This window comes from Taurulus bubalis, assembly GCF_910589615.1.
Source record: "Taurulus bubalis genome assembly, chromosome: 6".
In the NCBI taxonomy this organism is placed as follows: Eukaryota; Metazoa; Chordata; class Actinopteri; order Perciformes; family Cottidae; genus Taurulus; species Taurulus bubalis.
The window spans coordinates 277,224-295,000 of NC_136594.1; the positions used below are offsets into that span (position 1 = coordinate 277,224).

The window sequence follows — 17,777 nt, forward strand, 5'->3', positions numbered from 1 at the left end:
AGAAGGCGTGGCTTGTCCCTCACAGGGACCCATACTACTGAACATGACAAAAGAAGGCGTGGCTTGTCCCTCACAGGGACCCTTACTACTGAACATGACAAAAGAAGGCGTGGCTTGTCCCTCACAGGGACCCTTACTACTGAACATGACAAAAGAAGGAGGGGCTTGTCCCTCACAGGGACCCTTACTACTGAACATGACACAAGAAGGAGGGGCTTGTCCCTCACAGGGACCCTTACTACTGAACATGACACAAGAAGGAGGGGCTTGTCCCTCACAGGGACCCTTACTACTGAACATGACAAAAGAAGGAGGGGCTTGTCCCTCACAGGGACCCTTACTACTGAACATGACAAAAGAAGGAGTGGCTTGTCCCTCACAGGGACCCTTACTACTGAACATGACAAAAGAAGGAGGGGCTTGTCCCTCACAGGGACCCTTACTACTGAACAGACTGTTTATGTTGTTTCCTGATAAAAGACAAATGTTTCTTCTTCAGCTTGATATTAAGCTGTTTTACATTAGAATAAAATAGTCTATAACATCTGAAAATAAATACAATATTTAATGGAATGACCAGTCATATAGAAGCATTAAAGAAATAAAATGTTTTTTTTTTCTTCCCTGGCATATATTTTATATTTATATTCTGTTGTTAAGTTGCTGTTGCTCCAGAGTGTTATATTGTTCTGATAACATTACTTTAAAATAAAAGCTGCAATACTAGTATTGTACATACACTAGTTTTTACTTCATTATTGAATTTGGCGCATAATGAGATTAATCTCAGAAAAATTATGCGATTAATCAGTTAAATTTTTTCAACTTTGCCCAGCCCTAATTTACTATAATCATAATAATATAGATCATACACATTATTATATATTGCCGTTTTCCCCTTCACAATAAAAGCCACACTACACAATAGGCTCGTTTGCAGCAGGAGGCGTTGACAAAAAACTGCAATCAAGTCTGTCAGCTGTCAGCTGTGTTTACGCAGGAAGTCACAGAAAAAAGTACTTCCTGTTAGTTCCGAACTTTTGTTTACTTGTAGTTTACAGATCACGTTTGGTTTTATTATATGTGTTTATAAATATATATTTATGTAAAAATGAGTGTGTAGCTGCATCCTTTGGTCTTTTGATGTCTGCCTGTGAAATACATTACTAGTAGTTTTGATGTGTGTTGTATAAATACGATTTTGTATTAACAACCACACAATAAATGTTTTTAGATCAAACATGAGACTAATAGTCAATAATCCAGCGTTAAGTATTACAACTACACATGAAATAAAAATTTTCTACAACACGTGGTGTTTGCTGTCAGATCTAAGAGCCAATCAGCTCTCTGAAGTGGCGACAGCCAGGCGTTTCCCATCATGCACTGGGCCGAGCAGTCGGGGGAGAGCCACTGCAGCACCTGCCTCTGAAATCGAAAGCGACTTAGTCTCGTGAGAGTATCGTTGACCACGTGTGCATGACGTCAGAGCAAGTCGGGAGCAAGTCGGACACAAATCTAACCGGCATGCATTGCGCGCCGATCGCCGCCGATCGATTCTGCGCAGAACTGGCTCGTCTCGAACGAGCCTAATAGCTTATAATGATGATGAAGAAGAAGAAGATGAAGATGATGATGGTGGTGGTGTAGCCCCGCCCCTGCCGCCGGGCGGGGCTCGTCCTGCAGCAGAGCTCCATAACATCTCACAGCACCACACAGCACCACACAGCACCCTGTAGTGCTGCACTGAGAGTCCAGCAGCCGCACGGAGACCCGGACCGAGACCCGCAGGAGACCCGCAGGAGACCCGCAGGAGACCCGCAGGAGACCCGCAGGAGACCCGGTGAGTGAAGTCTCTGAGCGCGTGCTCTGGTCTCAGGTCTGTGAACCAATCAGAAGTCTGCTGCGTCATCAGAGCAGAGCCTGTAAGTAAATTATGGATTATGAAATAACATCAAACCTGTTTCATTTCATCAGGAGAGCCATGGAGAAAGAGAACGCTGTGTTTATTATAGTGTTATTATTATGTTGTTATATATTATTATTATATTGTTATTATTATGTTGTTATTATATTATTATCATATTGTTGTTATTATGTTATTATTATTGTTATTATATTGTTATTATTAGTAAAATATGAATTCCTGGTCAAACAAAGCGTCATAAACAATATTTATTTACTTTAATATTCATGTTGAGCTTCAGGGGAGAAAATTAATCCAGTTATTAAATTAAGACCTTCTGAAATGGAATCAAACCAGTCTGGAACTGGGAGCAGAGTCTGGTACCAGTCTGGGATGGTGGTGCCAGGAAACACAGCTTTCAGAGTGCTGAGTCAGCTGCTCTCAGTCGTTGATCTGATTCTCATCCCTGTGTACAGGTGTTCTCATCCCTGTGTACAGGTGTTCTCATCCCTGTGTACAGGTGTTCTCATCCCTGTGTACAGGTGTTCTCGTACCTGTGTACAGGTGTTCTCATCCCTGTGTACAGGTGTTCTCATCCCTGTGTACAGGTGTTCTCGTACCTGTGTACAGGTGTTCTCATCCCTGTGTACAGGTGTTCTCATCCCTGTGTACAGGTGTTCTCATACCTGTATACAGGTGTTCTCATCCCTGTGTACAGGTGTTCTCATCCCTGTGTACAGGTGTTCTCATCCCTGTATACAGGTGTTCTCATCCCTGTGTACAGGTGTTCTCATACCTGTATACAAGTGTTCTCATACCTGTATGAGCTACCCGTATACAATAAAATGGCTTTATTGATGTGTTGTTGGTCCAGTATCCAATGAACTAACCAGACTTCTGTTTCCCGTCAGCGTCCTGCGAGCCCATTGGACGGAAACCAGGTACAAACACCTGCATGTTTATATTTATGTCTCTGATAACAGATAACATTAATCACTATGTTAACATAGTGATTAATGTCTACCAGGTGTTAGCATGCTAACATAGTGATTAATGTCTATCAGTTGTTAGCATGCTAACATGCTGATTAATGTCTACCAGGTGTTAGCATGCTAACATGCTGATTAATGTCTACCAGGTGTTAGCATGCTAACATGCTGATTAATGTCTACCAGGTGTTAGCATGCTAACATGCTGATTACTCTGGTGTATTGTGGGTCAGGATGTTTGGAGGCGTGTCTGGGCGGATCCAGAAGGACCGGCAGAGGGCTGGAGGTCTGGGCTCGGTCCAGCAGGCTGTAGTCTACCTGAACCAGGACTTCCGGGCCCTGAAGGAGGACTGTCAGCAGAACGGATCCCTGTTCCAGGACCCAATGTTCCCCGCAGAACCGGCCTCCCTGGGCTTCAAGGAACTCGGACCGTTTACCGCCAAAACCAGCGGGGTGGAGTGGAAGAGACCCACGGTGAGAACCCAAACCCTGATCCTGTCCATGAGCCTGTCAGACATGCTGCAGGGCAAAGAGAACCACGGTGAGAACCCAAACCCTGACCCTGTCCATGAGCCTGTCAGACATGCTGCAGGGCAAAGAGACCCACGGTGAGAACCCAAACCCTGATCCTGTCCATGAGCCTGTCAGACATGCTGCAGGGCAAAGAGACCCACGGTTAGAACCCAAACCCTGATCCTGTCCATGAGCCTGTCAGACATGCTGCAGGGCAAAGAGACCCACGGTGAGAACCCAAACCCTGATCCTGTCCATGAGCCTGTCAGACAGGCTGCAGGGCAAAGAGACCCACGGTGAGAACCCAAACCCTGATCCTGTCCATGAGCCTGGCAGACATGCTGCAGGGCAAAGAGACCCACGGTGAGAACCCAAACCCTGATCCTGTCCATGAGCCTGTCAGACATGCTGCAGGGCAAAGAGACCCACGGTGAGAACCCAAACCCTGATCCTGTCCATGAGCCTGCCAGACATGCTGCAGGGCAAAGAGACCCACGGTGAGAACCCAAACCCTGATCCTGTCCATGAGCCTGTCAGACAGGCTGCAGGACAAAGAGACCCACGGTGAGAACCCAAACCCTGATCCTGTCCATGAGACTGTCAGACAGGCTGCAGGGCAAAGAGACCCACGGTGAGAACCCAAACCCTGATCCTGTCCATGAGCCTGGCAGACACACTGCAGGGCACCACTGAACACAATCAGGGCTGTGATTCGCAGGACCAGGCACTGCTTCCTGTTTGTGGCAGGAAGTGAAGAATCAAACTGAGAATATCAGTTTAACCCCAGATTGAGCCTGTTGACGTGTTTAGAGAATATAACGTAACCCAGGGTGATAAATACATAATGAATAATACATACATAATGAATAATACATACATAATGTATAATACATAATACATAATGAATAATACATACATAAATAATACATTCACTAACTCAGTGGAGGTCAGTGTGTTACGTTGAGTCAGTCCTCCTGTCTTCAATCAGGTCCTCAGGGCAGTGTGTGTATATGTGTATATTTAATATTAGTTATATATATATATATATATATGTGTATATTCAATACTAGTTATATATATATATATATATATATATATATATATATATATAAATATATATATATATATATATATATATATATATATATATGAGACAATAACCATCAGCACAGAGACGATGATGATGATGTCACGCTTGTCTCTGATTGGTCGTTTCAGGAGCTAACAGAGAACCCCCAGTTCATTGTGGGCGGAGCCACCAGGACGGACATCTGCCAGGGAGCGCTGGGTGAGTCCTGGTCATGTGACTTCCCTGACGACGGTTGCTAAGAGACCAGCTGACTGTCAGAGAGTAAACATGGAGTTCAACAGATGGAAACCTATGTAAATATGTATATAAAACTATGTAAATATTGTGTATATATATATACACACATGATGTACATAGACCCTGACAGACCTCACGAGGAGCACCTGAAGGCAGCACTCAGTCCATCAGCTCTGACCTTGTATTGATCAGTTTATTGATCAGTGAATGGGTGGAAACTCCATTAGCCGGAAACATTAGCAGCACCATGTTGTTGCTGACGTTAGCTTAGCATTAGTGCGTCCCCACAGACCGTCAGAGTGCTTCTTCAGAACAATGAGTCAGCTGATGTTCACTTAACAAGCTAACGCTTCCTGGAAACATCTTCTCCTCCAATCAGGGGCCTGATCCTGATCAATTTGATCCTGATCAGTATGATCCTGATCAATATGATCCTGATCAATATGATCCTAATCAGTATGATCCTGATCAGTATGATCCTGATCAATATGATCCTGATCAGTATAATCCTGATCAATATGATCCAGATCCTGATCAGTATGATCCAGACCTGAACCAGATGATGGGGAGAATCATACTGATCAGGATCATATTGATCAGGATCATACTGATCAGTATGATTCTGATCAGTATGATCCTGATCAGTCAGGTCTGGTTCTGTTTCAGGTCTGGTTCAGGTCTGGTTCAGGTCTGGTTCTGGATCAGGTCTGGATCAGGTCTGGATCAGGTCAGGTGTGGATCAGGTCTGGATCAGATCTGGTTCAGGTCTGGTTCTGGATCAGGTCTGTTTCAGGTCTGGATCAGGTCTGGTTCAGGTCTGGTTCAGGTCTGGTTCTGGATCAGGTCTGTTTCAGGTCTGGTTCAGGTCTGGTTCTGTTTCAGGTCTGGATCAGGTCTGGATCAGGTCTGGATCAGGTCAGGTCTGGATCAGGTCTGGATCAGGTCTGGTTCTGTTTCAGATCTGGATCAGGTCTGGATCAGGTCTGGATCAGATCTGGTTCAGGTCTGGTTCTGGATCAGGTCTGTTTCAGGTCTGGATCAGGTCTGGTTCTGGATCAGGTCTGGTTCAGGTCTGGTTCAGGTCTGGTTCTGGATCAGGTCTGATTCAGGTCTGGTTCTGTTTCAGGTCTGGATCAGGTCTGGATCAGGTCAGGTCTGGATCAGATCTGGGTCAGGTCTGGTTCTGTTTCAGATCTGGATCAGGTCTGTTTCAGGTCTGAATCAGGTCTGGTTCAGGTCTGGTTCTGGATCAGGTCTGGTTCAGGTCTGGATCAGATCTGGTTCTGGATCAGGTCTGTTTCAGGTCTGAATCAGGTCTGGATCAGGTCTGTATCAGGTCTGGGTCAGGTCTGGATCAGATCTGGTTCAGGTCTGGGTCAGGTCTGGTTCTGTTTCAGATCTGGATCAGGTCTGGTTCTGGATCAGGTCTGGTTCAGGTCTGGATCAGATCTGGTTCAGGTCTGGTTCTGGATCAGGTCTGTTTCAGGTCTGAATCAGGTCTGGTTCAGGTCTGGTTTAGGTCTGGATCTGGATCAGGTCTATTTCTGGATCAGGTCTGTTTCAGGTCTGAATCAGGTCTGGGTCAGGTCTGGATCAGGTCTGGTTCTGGATCAGGTCTGTTTCTGGATCAGGTCTGGATCAGGTGCGTCTGTACATGTGTATTAACTCTGGTTCTGAAGGTAGTTGAAGTGTGTCTGTATATCTGTATTAACTCTGGTTCTGAAGGTAGTTGAAGTGTGTCTGTACATCTGTATTAACTCTGGTTCTGAAGGTAGTTGAAGTGTGTCTGTACATCTGTATTAACTCTGGTTCTGAAGGTAGTTGAAGTGTGTCTGTACATCTGTATTAACTCTGGTTCTGAAGGAAGTTGAAGTGTGTCTGTTCATGTGTGTCAACAGGAGACTGCTGGCTGCTCGCTGCCATCGGGTCTCTGACTCTGAACGACCGGCTGCTACATCGCGTTGTTCCTCTCGGTCAGAACTTCAACCACGAATACGCCGGCATCTTCCACTTCCAAGTGAGACTCCACCTGTTCAGAGGCCACACCCACTCACCTGCTCAGAGGCCACACCCACTCACCTGCTCAGAGGCCACTCCCATTCACCTGCTCAGAGGCCACTCCCACTCACCTGCTCAGAGGCCACACCCACTCACCTGTTACTTCAAGTGGAACTTAGGAGTTTTGTTTTGGTTCTGAAAAACAAAGGAGAGCGTGATGATTTAGAGACAGCATTGACTTTGATAAGAAGCACTAAAGAGTCATATTTGACATATTTTTGATATTTTTCCTGATCATTTGTATTGATTATCCGTTTTTGATTGGCTCACTTCTACCTGAGCGTCTCTACTCTTCTACCTGAGCCTCTCTACTCTTCTACCTGAGCCTCTCTACTCTTCTACCTGAGCCTCTCTACTCTTCTACCTGAGCGTCTCTACTCTTCTACCTGAGCCTCTCTACTCTTCTACCTGAGCCTCTCTACACTTCTACCTGAGCCTCTCTACTCTTCTACCTGAGCCTCTCTACTCTTCTACCTGAGCCTCTCTACTCTTCTACCTGAGCCTCTCTACTCTTCTACCTGAGCCTCTCTACTCTTCTACCTGAGCCTCTCTACTCTTCTACCTGAGCCTCTCTACTCTTCTACCTGAGCCTCTCTACTCTTCTACCTGAGCCTCTCTACTCTTCTACCTGAGCCTCTCTACTCTTCTACCTGAGCCTCTCTACTCTTCTACCTGAGCCTCTCTACTCTTCTACCTGAGCGTCTCTACTCTTCTACCTGAGCCTCTCTACTCTCAGATCCTCTGAGGTTTTACCTTTACATGGACTCTCTCTCTTCCTCCCGTCTCAGTTCTGGCAGTTCGGTGAGTGGGTGGACGTGGTGATCGACGACCGCCTGCCGGTCAAAGACGGAGAGCTGATGTTCGTCCACTCGGCTGAAGGCAGCGAGTACTGGAGCGCCCTGCTGGAGAAGGCCTACGCCAAGTAAGAAAGTTGTTTACTGGTTGTTTACTGGTTGTTTACTGAGTGTTCACTGGTTGTTTATTGGTTGTTTAAGGGTTGTTTACTGGTTGTTTACTGAGTGTTCACTGGTTGTTTACTGGTTGTTTACTGTTTGTTTTTACGGGTTGTTTACTGGTTGTTTACTAAGTGTTTACTGTTTGTTTTTACGGGTTGTTTACTGGTTGTTTACGGGTTGTTTACTGTTTGTTTTTACGGGTTGTTTACCGGTTGTTTACGGGTTGTTTACTGGTTGTTTACTGAGTGTTTACTGGTTGTTTACTGAGTGTTTACGGGTTGTTTACTGGTTGTTTACTGGTTGTTTACTGAGTGTTTACGGGTTGTTTACTGGTTGTTTACTGAGTGTTTACTGAGTGTTTACTGGTTGTTTACTGGTTGTTTACTGAGTGTTTACGGGTTGTTTACTGGTTGTTTACTGAGTGTTTACTGGTTGTTTACTGGTTGTTTACTGAGTGTTTACGGGTTGTTTACTGGTTGTTTACTGAGTGTTTACTGGTTGTTTACTGAGTGTTTACGGGTTGTTTACTGAGTGTTTACTGGTTGTTTACGGGTTGTTTACTGGTTGTTTACTGAGTGTTTACTGGTTGTTTACTGAGTGTTTACGGGTTGTTTACTGGTTGTTTACTGAGTGTTTACTGGTTGTTTTTCTGCGTATGTTCAGGCTCAACGGGTCCTACGAGGCTCTGTCTGGAGGCAGCACCACCGAGGGTTTCGAGGACTTCACCGGCGGAGTGTCAGAGATGTACGAGCTGAAGAAAGCTCCCAGAGACCTCCATCGGGTCATCAGTAAAGCTCTGGAGAGAGAGTCCCTGCTGGGCTGCTCCATCGACGTCAGTCCTCAGACCTCCTCTGAACCATTGAGTGATTATTAAGGTAAATAAAGTCAAGGCTCTCTACACTGCTGTCCTGTGTCTCCTCAGATCACCAGCTCTCTGGACATGGAGGCGGTGACCTTCAAGAAGCTGGTGAAAGGCCACGCCTACTCTGTGACCGGACTCCAGCAGGTGAGCTCACCTTCGTCACATCAGCACCGACCTGCATCCGGATCGGGTCTCCGTGTCGGACTCCGGACGTCTGTTTGTCCCGTCCTCTGCAGGTGGACTACCGAGGCCGGCATGAACGTCTGATCCGGATCAGGAACCCGTGGGGTCAGGTGGAGTGGACCGGAGCCTGGAGCGACAGGTCAGTGCTCACGGGTCTAAGAACACGGACGACCCGCTTGAGAACGCTAGAGACGGGTTTAGAACACTAGAGACGGGTTGAGAACACTAGACACGGTCTGAGAACACTAGAGACGGGTTGAGAACATTAGAGACGGGTTGAGAACATTAGAGACGGGTTGAGAACACTAGAGACGGGTTGAGAACACTAGAGACGGGTTGAGAACACTAGAGACGGGTTGAGAACACTAGAGACGGGTTGAGAACATTAGAGACGGGTTGAGAACACTAGAGACGAATGTGCTTTGTGTTCCAGCTCGTCGGAGTGGAGCTCCGTCGACTCGGCAGAGAAAGACGAGCTGCTCTGCAAGATGGAGGACGGAGAGTTCTGGTAGGTCGGCGAGGGAAGACGTGTCCATCAACAATGTCGCCAACAATGTCGCCAACAATGTCGACAACAATGTCGTCAACAATGTCGCCAACAATGTCGCAAACAATGTCGTCAACAATGTCGTCAACAATGTCGTCAACAATGTCGCAAACAATGTCGTCAACAATGTCGCCAACAATGTCGCCAACAATGTCGCCAACAATGTCGTCAACAATGTCGTCAACAATGTCGCAAACAATGTCGTCAACAATGTCGCCAACAATGTCGCCAACAATGTCGCCAACAATGTCGTCAACAATGTCGCTAACAATGTCGCCAACAATGTCGCCAACAATGTCGCCAACAATGTCGCCAACAATGTCCGTGTGTCTGTCAGGATGTCGTTCCAGGAGTTCCTGCGTCAGTTCTCCCGGCTGGAGATCTGTAACCTGACCCCGGACGCCCTGAGCCAGGACTCCACCAGGTTCTGGACCACGACGCTGTTTGAGGGCAGCTGGAGGAGAGGAAGCACCGCCGGAGGCTGCAGGAACCACCCCAGTGAGGACGCTCATAATAACCACTTATTAACCATTAAAATGAGTTATCAACCATTAATAATGAGTTATTATAATATAATTATAATACATATAATATAGGTTATATATATATATATATATGTATATATATATATATATATATATATATATATATACCACAGTTTAAATACAGTTCAAGTGTCCAAAGTTGAGCTTTTGTCCTGCACCTGAACCCAGCTGTACACATTCCACCATCTTTGTTATGAAAACTACATATCCCATGATGCACTGGCTGTGGCTGCCGCCTTGCAGACACGTTCTGGATCAACCCTCAGTACAAGATCTCCCTGCTGGAGGAGGACGACGACCCCGAGGACGACGAGAACACCTGCAGCTTCCTGGTGGCTCTGATGCAGAAAGACCGCCGCCGCCACCGCCGCCACGGCCAGGACACGCACACAATCGGCTTCGCCATCTACGAGGTCAGAGGTCAAGGTCAAGGAGACGTCCACACAGTAGAGACAGCCCAAACACAGTAGAGACACACTAGAGACCACCCAAACACACTAGAAAGAAGAAGAAAGTATCCTTTATTTATCCCCTTGGGGAAATTCTTCTCTGCATTTGACCCATCCCTGGATAGGGAGCAGTGGGCAGCCCTGAGAGGCGCCCGGGGAGCAGCTGGGGGTTGGGTGTCTTGCTCAGGGACACTTCGACATGTGAGCTATGGGGGGACTGGGGATCGAGCTGGCTACCTTGTGGTTGCGGGACGACCACTCATCCCCCCTGAGCTACAGCCAAACACACTAGAGACTACCCAAACACACTAGAGACAGCCCAAACACACTAGAGACAGCCCAAACACACTAGAGACAGCCCAAACACACTAGAGACTACCCAAACACACTAGAGACAGCCCAAACACACTAGAGACACACTAGAGACCACCCAAACACACTAGAGACTACCCAAACACACTAGAGACAGCCCAAACACACTAGAGACAGCCCAAACACACTAGAGACAGCCCAAACACACTAGAGACACACTAGAGACCACCCAAACACACTAGAGACTACCCAAACACACTAGAGACAGCCCAAACACACTAGAGACAGCCCAAACACACTAGAGACAGCCCAAACACACTAGAGACACACTAGAGACCACCCAAACACACTAGAGACTACCCAAACACACTAGAGACAGCCCAAACACACTAGAGACAGCCCAAACACACTAGAGACAGCCCAAACACACTAGAGACTACCCAAACACACTAGAGACCACCCAAACACACTAGAGACAGCCCAAACACACTAGAGACTACCCAAACACACTAGAGACCACCCAAACACACTAGAGACACACTAGAGACCACCCAAACACACTAGAGACTACCCAAACACAGTAGAGACAGCCCAAACACAGTAGAGACAGCCCAAACACACTAGAGACTACCCAAACACACTAGAGACTACCCAAACACACTAGAGACAGCCCAAACACAGTAGAGACAGCCCAAACACACTAGAGACTACCCAAACACACTAGAGACAGCCCAAACACACTAGAGACTACCCAAACACAGTAGAGACTACCCAAACACACTAGAGACAGCCCAAACACAGTAGAGACAGCCCAAACACACTAGAGACTACCCAAACACAGTAGAGACTACCCAAACACACTAGAGACCACCCAAACACACTAGAGACAGCCCAAACACACTAGAGACAGCCCAAACACACTAGAGACTACCCAAACACACTAGAGACCACCCAAACACAGTAGAGACAGCCCAAACACACTAGAGACAGCCCAAACACACTAGAGACAGCCCAAACACACTAGAGACACACTAGAGACCACCCAAACACACTAGAGACTACCCAAACACACTAGAGACAGCCCAAACACACGAGAGACAGCCCAAACACACTAGAGACTACCCAAACACAGCAGAGACACACTAGAGAAAGCCCAAACACACTAGAGACACACTAGAGACTACCCAAACACACTAGAGACAGCCCAAACACACTAGAGACTACCCAAACACACTAGAGACACACTAGAGACTACCCAAACACAGCAGAGACACACTAGAGAAAGCCCAAACACACTAGAGACACACTAGAGACCACCCAAACACACTAGAGACCACCCAAACACAGCAGAGACACACAAGAGAAAGCCCAAACACACTAGAGACACACTAGAGACCACCAAAACACACTAGAGACTACCCAAACACACTAGAGACAGCCCAAACACACTAGAGACTACCCAAACACACTAGAGACACACTAGAGACTACCCAAACACAGCAGAGACACACTAGAGAAAGCCCAAACACACTAGAGACACACTAGAGACCACCCAAACACACTAGAGACCACCCAAACACAGCAGAGACACACTAGAGACAGCCCAAACACGCTAGAGACTACCCAAACACAGTAGAGACACACTAGAGACCACCCAAACACAGTAGAGACACACTAGAGACCACCCAAACACAGTAGAGACCACCCAAACACAGTAGAGACTACCCAAACACACTAGAGACACACTAGAGACCACCCAAACACAGTAGAGACACACTAGAGACCACCCAAATACAGTGGAGACCACCCAAACACAGTAGAGACCACCCAAACACAGTAGAGACACTAGAGACTACCCAAACACAGTAGAGACTACCCAAACACAGTAGAGACACACTAGAGACTACCCAAACACAGTAGAGACTACCCAAACACAGTATAGACACACTAGAGACCACCCAAACACACTAGAGACTACCCAAACACAGTAGAGACCACCCAAACACAGTAGAGACTACCCAAACACAGTAGAGACACACTAGAGACCACCCAAACACACTAGAGACACACTAGAGACCACCCAAACACAGCAGAGACACACTAGAGACCACCCAAACACACTAGAGACTACCCAAACACACTAGAGACAGCCCAAACACACTAGAGACACACTAGAGACCACCCAAACACAGTAGAGACTACCCAAACACACTAGAGACACACTAGAGACAGCCCAAACACACTAGAGACCACCCAAACACACTAGAGACTACCAAACACACTAGAGACACACTAGAGACCACCCAAACACAGCAGAGACACACTAGAGACCACCCAAACACACTAGAGACTACCAAACACACTAGAGACAGCCCAAACACACTAGAGACCACCCAAACACAGTAGAGACTACCCAAACACAGTAGAGACACACTAGAGACTACCCAAACACAGTAGAGACTACCCAAACACAGTAGAGACTACCCAAACACAGTAGAGACCACCAAACACAGTAGAGACTACCCAAACACAGTAGAGACACACTAGAGACCACCCAAACACACTAGAGACACACTAGAGACCACCCAAACACAGTAGAGACACACTAGAGAGCACCCAAACACAGTAGAGACACACTAGAGACTACCCAAACACAGTATAGACTACCCAAACACACTAGAGACACACTAGAGACCACCCAAACAAAGTAGAGACACACTAGAGACTACCCAAACACACTAGCGACTACCCAAACACACTAGAGACCACCCAAACACAGTAGAGACACACTAGAGACTACCCAAACACAGTAGAGACTACCCAAACACACTAGAGACACACTAGAGACCACCCAAACACAGTAGAGACATCCCAAACACACTAGAGACTACCCAAACACACTAGAGACAGCCCAAACACACGAGAGACAGCCCAAACACACTAGAGACTACCCAAACACACTAGCGACTACCCAAACACACAAGAGACCACCCAAACACAGTAGAGACACACTAGAGACTACCCAAACACAGTAGAGACCACCCAAACACACTAGAAATCCACTAGAGACCACCCAACTCAGAGACCCAGCATCTGTCTTAAAGGCTCATTATATTTTAGTCCTATGACTCAAAGCCCTTATTATTATTAGGGCCCGAGTACTGACGTAGTCAGATCGAGGACCTATTGAAATGCGAAGTATTATTATTATTATTATTATTCCCGACCTATTTGCATGGAAAAGAGGTGCTTGGGATAAACCTACATTCTTCAAACTTTGCACACCCATCAGACTCGGCGAAAATTTTAATATAATTTGGGTGTCGACCAAAAGTCTGAGAAAATGTCTCTATAGCGCCCCCTTTAGGCTGAAAGCCCACAGTTTTTGCGAACTTTGACCGATTGACTTGAAATTTTACACACATGTCCGGGTGGGACTGCTCTACAAAAAACTCATCCGTGAAATTAAAATGCGCCTAATTAGATTTTCCGCCATTTTGAATTTTGTAAAAAACACATTTTTGCCCATTCCTCCTAAACGCTGGGTCCGTTTCTTACGAAATGTTCTGTGAATCATCATTGGCTCAATGTAATCAAACGGTATTGTCAACCGTGTTGATATCTCATTGCGTTCAGAAGTTATTAACCAATTAACCTCTTAGGGGCGTGGCTCAATGTGTCAATACACATAACTTCCTAATTACTTGGCCTATCTTCACAAACTTTGTAGCATATGTCAACATCGTGTCCCTTAACGTACACAAATTGTTTCATAATATTCAAACACTAGAGGGCGCTGCAGTGAACCGCTCAATTTTGGCATTTTCCTTGTTTTCAGGCGTTGTATTCTGACGAACTCCTCCTAGAGATTACACACGATTGATTTCAGATTCGGGCAATATGATGTTGAGACCTTTGCAGGGAAAAGTTATTTCAGGATTTTCAAAATATCGAACTATGTGAGCGCAGAGCAGCGGCAAAGAGACACCATTTTCCATGAAAATGGAAGTTGCTTTAACTCGGCCGTACATGATGGAATCTACTCCATATTTCTCATATGCCATGACCTCCTGACCCTGAAGACATCCATATGATCAATTGTCATCCTAGTCATAGCGCCACCTAGAGGCAACAGGAAGTTACATGTTTTCTACTTGTACACCGTGCTCCTCACAGATTATTCAGATCCCTCTCAAAATGAGTCGGAACAGACTTAAGACATTGATAATGCATCACCTTGAAGATTGTAAGGATCCGTTGAACGGCGTAGCGTCGGTCCATCGCAGAAGTTCGTTTCTTCGCCATGACCGAATAAACCGATGTAACTCGACTCCACATGATAAGATCCTTTCCAGGTTTCACATGTTTGATCAGCCTCCAGGCCTGAAGACATGTGCAGTCTAATTTTTAATTAGAGTCATAGCGCCACCTAATGGCAACATGAAGTAAATATTTCTATACTTTGGCTTGCTTCTCTTAGTCGGTCAATCAGATCAACTTCCAATTACTTCTAGACAAACATAAGACTTTCATGATGTGAGCCCCTAAAGCTTTTGATTTTTGTGTAACGCTGTTGCCGTGGCGCCCCATCCTTCGCGGTCAACAACGAAGGTACTTTTGAGGGACTAAGCATGCTCGACACGTAACTAAACTTGGCACACACATTTAAAGGCAAAGATGTAGTTGCCCGATATGACTTGAATGACTCAAAACTGGAACTTCGGCTCGATAGCGCCCCCTACAAATATTCAATTAATCAGCCCCAGCGCTACGGTTGACCTACATGTATGAAACTTCCTAGGAATATGTAACACATGTAAACTTAGAAATAACTCTCTTGGGACCATGCTCTAAACCGTACAGGAAGTCAGATAGCGCCCCCTAAAAAAACGTGTTTTTTTTGACAATCTGTGAGTTGTGAAAGCCCACAGTTTTCGCCCCCTATCACCAATTGACCTGAAATTTGGCACACATGTACGGTTGTGTCTGCTCTACAAAAAAGTATATGGTCGCACTAAAGTCCGCCTACTTAGAATTTCCACCATTTTGAATTTTGATAAAAACAATTTTTTCCTCAAATCTTCCTAAACGCTGGCTTCGATTTTTACAAAATTCTCTGTGGATCATTAAAGGTTCAATTTCATCACAATACATCAAAAGCTTGTTTGTATCTCTTTGTGTTCAAAAGAAAAGGACCCATTAACTTCGTAGGGGTAAATTCAACTAAATTCAACAAAGCAGCCCTCGCAGTACGTTCAACATAGATATACAATATTTGATGGGCGTATGTACCACATATAAACTTAAAAATAAGTCTCTTGGGACCATGCTCTAAACCGTACCAGAAGTCGGCCAATTTCATTTTCGTCCTTCATTTCCAGTTCAAATTGCCATAGTTTCCCAGTAGGTGGCGCTCTGACTATGAGTTCACATTGGCATGCAGAAGTCTTCCAGCCATGCCTCTCATAAAGCATGTTAACTTTGGAACAGTTTTGACAAAGTACAGTGGAGTTACAACAGCTTGCTGCATGATCACGAACCACATGCAATAGTCGTCACACCACTTCCACGCCGTTCCATGAAACCTCAAGCTTTTGATCACTTTTAATACATATTTTTATCTTTTATATATATATATATATATTTACATGTACAAAATATATATACATATATTCCATTTTCCAGAGGTCAACCTTTCTGCGAAAAAGAGGAAATATGTGTCTGTCATCACATCAAATGACAGAACTCAGTCTGCGCTTCCCAGATCTTTCTGCTATTGAGAACGAATTCAAGCTGTTCTCGCCTCCCTTCTTGATGATGCAGAAGAAGTGAAGAGAGTCTGAACTAGAACTGATGGAGATGCAGTGATGAATCTCTGAAGAACCAGCTTCAGTTTCTCTCCCTACCGACTTCTACTGGAGCTTGGAAAAGGCCAAATTTCCTCTGATGTGATTTATAAATATATATATATATACATACATACATACATACATACATACATACATAATTTACCTCATTTGATTCATTTGGCCATATACCTCACCTGAGTAGCCCAGACTTTCATATATTTTTTTCTGTTTGTGGCCCTCGGTGAAAAACGGTGAAGGGTCGCCGGCTCGTCCGTCCGAGAACGTTCGCCTGCCAGGCGGATGTTCGAGGCCGGGAGAGTCGGCGACCCGCCGGCGTCCCCGACGTGCTTGAAACGAGGGCCCAGTCACAGCTGCTCGCAGCTTTAATTATTGTTATTATTCGTGTTATTAACATTCAAAAGCACCTAGCGACAGTAGGAGCTACCTCAAAGCATCCCAACAGCTGGTAATGCGTTCGTAACCATGATTAGCACATTAGCACGTTAGCATGCTATCAGAGACGCTCTTTCTGTTTCGCAACTCTTCTTCTTTGTGTTTCTCGTCTTCCTCACAGATTCCTGAGGAGGTGAGTGAGTTCAGAACACATGAAACGTTCCTCTCACGCTCAGCTGGGGTTCCGTTACGTAAGACCAGCTAGCTAGTCTTACGTAACGGAACCCCAGCTGAGCGTGAGCGTCTGTCCGGCAGCACCGCGGTGGGCCGAGCGTCCACCTGAAGAAGGACTTCTTCCTGCGTCAGTCCTCCTGCGCTCGCTCAGAGACCTTCATCAACCTGCGGGAGGTGAGCGCCAGGCTCCGCCTCCCGCCAGGCGAATACCTGATCGTCCCGTCGACCTTCGAGCCCTCGAAGGAGGCTGACTTCGTCCTGAGGGTCTTCACCGAGAAACAGTCCGAGACCGAGTGAGTGTGTGGGAGCTTTGTGATCCCAGTGAGGACTTGAATGTGGACTTTCTCTGACGCTGGGCTTCTCTGCAGGGAGATGGACGACGACGTGGTGGCAAACTTTGACGAAGAGGTGAGGAATGGTCTTCCTCTTCTGTTGGTCATGACGTTCATCTTTCCTCTCTTTAGTCAACAGAACACAAACGTTCCGGTTTAACCGCTCGATATTCAAACGTATCTCAGGTTCCTCGTTCATCGTCCGGTTCTGTAGAACGTTGACATTTACCTTATCATAGTAAGAAGTAAGGGGCTCTGTGTCGGGATGACCTTTGACCTTGCCGTGGTTCTTCTTCTCTGCAGGAGGAGATCTCAGCGGACG

At 46.1% G+C, this 17,777-nt stretch overlaps 1 protein-coding gene across 1 annotated transcript in view; it reads left to right on the forward strand.

Annotated features, from left to right (window-relative positions):
* Positions 1-3,129: 3,129 nt before the first annotated feature.
* LOC306737691 (calpain-1 catalytic subunit-like) overlaps positions 3,130-17,777 on the forward strand; it is a gene marked incomplete at its 5' end in the record, with an annotated part of 18,325 nt that continues 3,677 nt past the window's right edge. Inside the window, 13 exons of the mRNA XM_079219447.1 lie at positions 3,130-3,369; positions 4,627-4,696; positions 6,634-6,752; positions 7,582-7,715; positions 8,413-8,581; positions 8,672-8,755; positions 8,848-8,933; positions 9,228-9,302; positions 9,679-9,839; positions 10,130-10,311; positions 17,205-17,416; positions 17,492-17,531; positions 17,759-17,777. The exon at positions 17,759-17,777 is cut by the window's right edge and continues 47 nt beyond it. Of these exons, the coding sequence (XP_079075573.1) occupies positions 3,130-3,369; positions 4,627-4,696; positions 6,634-6,752; positions 7,582-7,715; positions 8,413-8,581; positions 8,672-8,755; positions 8,848-8,933; positions 9,228-9,302; positions 9,679-9,839; positions 10,130-10,311; positions 17,205-17,416; positions 17,492-17,531; positions 17,759-17,777 (1,591 nt within the window). The remainder of the gene's footprint in view (positions 3,370-4,626; positions 4,697-6,633; positions 6,753-7,581; positions 7,716-8,412; positions 8,582-8,671; positions 8,756-8,847; positions 8,934-9,227; positions 9,303-9,678; positions 9,840-10,129; positions 10,312-17,204; positions 17,417-17,491; positions 17,532-17,758) is intronic.